The following is a 5,031-nucleotide window of genomic DNA, read 5'->3' as shown; positions in this document are numbered from 1 at the left end:
TCACCCTAGCAACGGTGAACGCCGGAAGTCGGAGGTGCTAAGCAGCACAGACTGTTAGGGAGTGTCCGCTGTGCTTCCAAACTTAACCAGTTTATGTGGTGGCGAGATTTGACTGCTAAGTGCTTTCTCGCTCATTTCGTATTTGTTTTTAACTGCGCAGATTGATTTGCGCAACTTTTTTCTAATCCTGTAGAGAACCGGCTGCGTGCCGTGTGTGTGTGCATGTGTGTGTATATGTGTGTGTCTTCCGATAGCATTCTTCAGACGGTGACATTCTTTGAAGAAAAAATGCAAAACCATACGCAGCAAGAAGGTCTATCGACTGCCTTGCTCTTGGACTCACATTCATACCGTCCTCTTCCCCATTCCACTTGCTCTTCAGGACGCAGCTGAGTCTTTCTCATCCAAAAATGGCTTTTGGACCGGACGCGGTGGCTCACGCCTGTAATCCCAGCACTTTAGGAGACCGAGGCAAGCAGATCACTTGAGGTCAGGAGCTCGAGACCAGCCTGACCAACACGGCGAAACCCCGTCTCTATTAAAAATACAAAAAGTAGCGGGGCGAGGTGGCAGGTGCCTGTAATCCCAAGTACTCGGGAGGCTGAGGCAGGAGAATTGCTTGAACCCGGGAGGCGGAGGTTGCAGTGAGCCGAGATGGCTCCACTACATTCCAGCCTGGGCGACAGAGCGAGACTCCTGCAGTGCGGGGACTTGGCAGGTGCGGGAGGCAGGACCTGGCCTCCGGGGCGCCGCGGGGGCAACGGCCAGCGGGCGGGGGCAACGGCCAGCGGGCGAGGACAACTGCCAGCGGGCTTGGAGGGGCCAGGAGGCGACTGCAAGTCCCAGGCCACTTTGAGCGCCTGCAGGAGGAGCGGGGTGGCGGGGAGGGGGCGCCTCGGGGGCAGGGAGCGCAGCAGTGGCAGCGCGAAGGCGCGGGGGCCCGGGCACCTATGGTTGGCGCGCAGGCAGCGATACCGGGGCCGGAGCCCGGCCAGAGGAGGGCAGCGACGGCAAGGGGGAGGCCGAAGAGCCCGGGGCGGGTCCCGCGCGGGAACCAGCGCGACTGAGCGGCTACCGCAGCCGCCGGTTCGTGTAGGACGCGCGCCGCTGCTGCCTCTGCTACTTCAAGAATCCCCACCACCCGCTGCCCCTCGGCCACCTGGACATAGCGGAAGCCTGCTTCAGCTACCAGGGCGCCGACGAGGCGGTGGAGCAGCCTGCGCACTTCCAGTTGCACAGCGCGGGAGTCGCCAAGGTGCTTGAGGTAGGACCGCGCGCCCTGCAACCGCCTGGGCGCTTCTGTCGGCGCCCCCTGCCTCGCCTGCGGGCCTGCCCCATCCACCCTCGTTTCTCCAAGGCCTCCTCGCACCCTGCCCACGTCGGCCTGCCTTTCCCCACTTCTCCACATCCCGTCCATGGTCCTATCTCCTCCCCTCCACCTGGGTTTAGGCCAGTGTGGCTGGGGCTACCCAGCCCTGTCTCCTTCTTCAGACACTTTGACCCATTATCTCCCTCTGCGCCTTCCCTCTGGCCCCTCTCTAGTGTCCTCTCACCCCCAGCATCCCATGGATGTCCAGTGCAGCCCGCCCAAGCATTCATAACCGTAGGTTTCTGTCCCCGGGGCCTCCTTTAGAACTCTGCTAGGACCTTGATACATCAGTTAACCGCTCTGCGCTTCAGCCTCCTCTAAAATGGGGTAGCAGTAGTATCTATATCATGGGGTGTTGAGATTAAACTAATTATACTCTAAACTGCTCAGTAAATATTAGTATATTTATTTTATTTTTATTTATTTGTTCTTTTTGCGATAGGATCTCGCTCTGTTGCCCAGACTGGAGTGCAGTGGTGTGATCTCAGCTAACTGCAGCCTCGATGCCTGAGCTCAAGTGATCCTCCCACCTCAGCCTCCCAAGTAGTTGGGACCACAGGTACGGGCCCATGCCTGGCTAATTAAAAAAAAAAAAAATTTGTGTGTGTGGAGATGGGGGTGTCTTGCTATGTTGCTCAGGCTAGTTTCGAGCTCCTGAACTCAAACCATCCTCCCCACCCAGCTTCCCAGGATTCCAGACGTGAGCCACAGTGCATTTAGCACTATAGACAAAAAGAGTCAGAAATGGCAGGGCCCTTAGAGATATTCCACTACATTTCCTCCCAGAGTGTGCAGGGCTGCTCCAGCTAAGGTCACACAGCCAGTAAGTGGCAGAGCCTTTTTTCTTGCTCCTTGTTTTGTCCAGAAGAGGTGGGAGGAGGTCACTTCAGCCAGTTAGGCCTTGCTCCTTTGAGGTTCTTTTAATCCTCCAGCGAAGAGACATAATGGGAAAAATAATGTAGAAGCGAGAGAGTAGAGTCAGGAGTCCTGGTGCTGAGAGGCCTCCCCTTTCCTTGGGAGTCCTTAGTGGGCTAGACTCTGTCACCTCCTAGGGGTCCACCTGCTTCGAGCACCTGGAGGGATCTGGGCCCAGGTCTGGAGTCCAGTATCCTTTCTCCAGGCTGTGCTCCCTGCCTGGTTCCGGTGAACCTCTATCTTCACTCTCACTCTTCTGCATGGCAGGCTCGGCTTTCTCTAGGGCAGCAGGTTTGGGCTGGGATGTGTGAAAGCACTCACTCTCAAAGCTGGCCACGTGGAGAGCAGAGTAGGCAGGCTCTTGGCCTTGTGAGCACAGGACTGTTCCTCCGACCTCCAGAGCTGCTAACAGCTGGAGCTGCCCCCAGAGATGTTCTCAGAGCTTTGTCGACTCAGGTTTTGCCAATTCAAGCAGGATCTGATTCCCATGTTCTCTCGGGCTCCTCTGTCCTGTCTGTAAGTGGGCGCAGACAGCCTATTTCCCTGAAGGAAGCCAACTAGGTTTGCAGTCCTACTCAGGCTTACTTTGCGCCTGTATAAACTTGGGAATGACCCCAGTGGAGGACCTTTGCCAAAGGTAGAGGCTCTTCCTCAGTGTATACACGGACTGTTCCCATGTCAGGTGAATTTCCTATGGGATGTTTGTTAACAAAGAAAATAGAGTGTCATGTTTCAGATTTTTCTCAGATGACTGTAGAGCCCTATATCAATTTTTTCGTTAAAAAGAAAATCTGAATCTACATAAATGGGGTTACAAGGCATATTGTCAAGAGGATGGCTTTAGACTTGGATGGACTTGAACTTGAAGCAGGAGTCTGCTGCTTACACGTATTGGACAAGTTTCACCACGTCCCAGTTCGTCTTTGGTCTAATGGGAATCTCACCTTCCTCATTAGTGGTTGTGAGGATTCTGGAGAATGTTATGGAAATGGCTGGCACATTTTCCATAGTGGTATGGAAAATAGTAGGCACTACATGGCATATAAAACATCAAGCGGTGTCTTTGGCCAAATATGTGGTATATTCATATAATGGAATATTCTGTGGTAGTAAACAGGAACTAGAGCTATAGGTGTCAATGTGGATTACTCTCACAAACATAAAATAGAGCAAGAAATAAGTTACAGACTGATTCTGTTCAGAATGATACCATTTATAGAGAGGTTAAGAAGATCATGTAAAATAGTGCTACAGATCATATTATATACTGTGTCAGGAGGGGAAGAGATGCAAGGGGGTGATGAGCTCTGCTTTCTAGGTGGTGGTTGCCTCTGATGGGAAGAGGAGGGATGTGATTGGGAATGGCTGCCTTGGGGCTGGTGCCTTGTGGCTTCCACTGTTGTTTTGCAGTGTTTTATTTCTTGGACTGGGTGGTAGGTGTATCAGTGTTGGTTGTATTATGCTATCCATCTTTTTTTTTTTTTTTTTTTTTTTTTTTTTGAGACAGGGTTTTGCTCTTGCTGCCTAGACTGGAGTGTAATGGCATGATCTCGGCTCACTGCCACCTCCGCCTCCTGGGTTCAAATGATTCTCCTGCCTCAGCTTCCCAAGTAGCTGGGATTACAGGCGTGCGCCATCACGCCTGGCTAATGTATCTTTAGTAGACACGGGGTTTCACCATGGTGATCAGGCTGGTCTCAAACTGCTGATCTTTGGTGATCCACCCGCCTCGGCCTCCCAAAGTGCTAGGATTACAGGCATGAGCCACTGTGCCTGGCCACTATCCATCTTTTTGTAGGTTCAGAATGTTTCTTTTTTTTTTTAAGAAAAGGAAATGTTTTCCTTTGGGTTGCTGACAATGGAGGAATATTTGACATGTAAAATTAAATTGGTCACAGAATAAGATAGTACCTAAGGCCTCGAGTGTTGGCTATATACAACAGTGGAAATGGAAACACAGGCAAGGCTTTCCAAAAGAAGGGAGCAGGGCTTTAGAGTAGAGGTGTTTTTTGTTTGTTTGTTTGTTTTGAGACATTGTTTCGCTCTTGTTGCCCAGAGCTAGAGTGCAATGGTGTGATCTCAGTTCACCGCAACCTCCGTCTCCCAGGTTCAAGCAATTCTCCTGCCTCAGCCTCCCGAGTAGCTGGGATTACAGGTGTGCACCACCATGCCCCGCTAATTTTTGTACATTTAGTAGAGATGGGGTTTCTCCACGTTGGTCAGGCTGGTCTCAAACTCCCAACCTCAGGTGATCTGCATGCCTTGGCCTCCCAAAGTGCTGGGATTACAGACATGAGCCATTGTGCCCGGCCAGGGGTCTGTTTTAAGAAAGATAAATTTTGTTGTACCATTACTTCTTTTGAGCTCTAGGAGTAAAAACTTCATGGTGGTAAATACCACCATAAAGTGGAAATTACCGATTTATCTTCCTTTTCGTCTTTCAGATCCAAGAACAGATTCCCATAAGCCTTAATGTTTCACTTTAGGGCTGCCCAGCCATAGAGGAGACCCTGATTTCTAAGGATTTTTAAGTTAGGATTTTAAGTTAGGATTTAGCCCTGCTTAGACTTCAGCTGAGCTGAAGTCTTTTCAAATACCATTTGAATTTTTTTTACAAATACCATTTTTATAAATACCATTTATTTTCACATAGGGTTAAAAAGTAAAGAAAAATCAGCAGTTTTCTTTTTCTATTATTATACATTTTTCTTATTTTGAAGCATCTTTGAGCCTTCTCTGGAGAAGCT

General features: G+C 50.5%; 1 protein-coding gene across 1 annotated transcript; it reads left to right on the top strand.

Moving 5' to 3' along the window:
* The first annotated feature begins 614 nt into the window (after window positions 1-614).
* LOC110740429 (cuticle collagen 39-like) lies at window positions 615-1,857 on the top strand. Its single transcript, XM_021922812.1, has 2 exons — window positions 615-1,264; window positions 1,812-1,857. Exon 1 carries the CDS (start codon window positions 655-657, stop codon window positions 1,261-1,263), a length of 609 nt encoding a protein of 202 aa, XP_021778504.1. The 5' UTR covers window positions 615-654; the 3' UTR covers window position 1,264; window positions 1,812-1,857.
* The last annotated feature ends 3,174 nt before the right edge of the window (window positions 1,858-5,031 follow it).

This window comes from Papio anubis, chromosome 9, assembly GCF_008728515.1.
Source record: "Papio anubis isolate 15944 chromosome 9, Panubis1.0, whole genome shotgun sequence".
In the NCBI taxonomy this organism is placed as follows: domain Eukaryota; kingdom Metazoa; phylum Chordata; class Mammalia; order Primates; family Cercopithecidae; genus Papio; species Papio anubis.
This window is presented reverse-complemented; position numbering and strand designations above follow the sequence as displayed.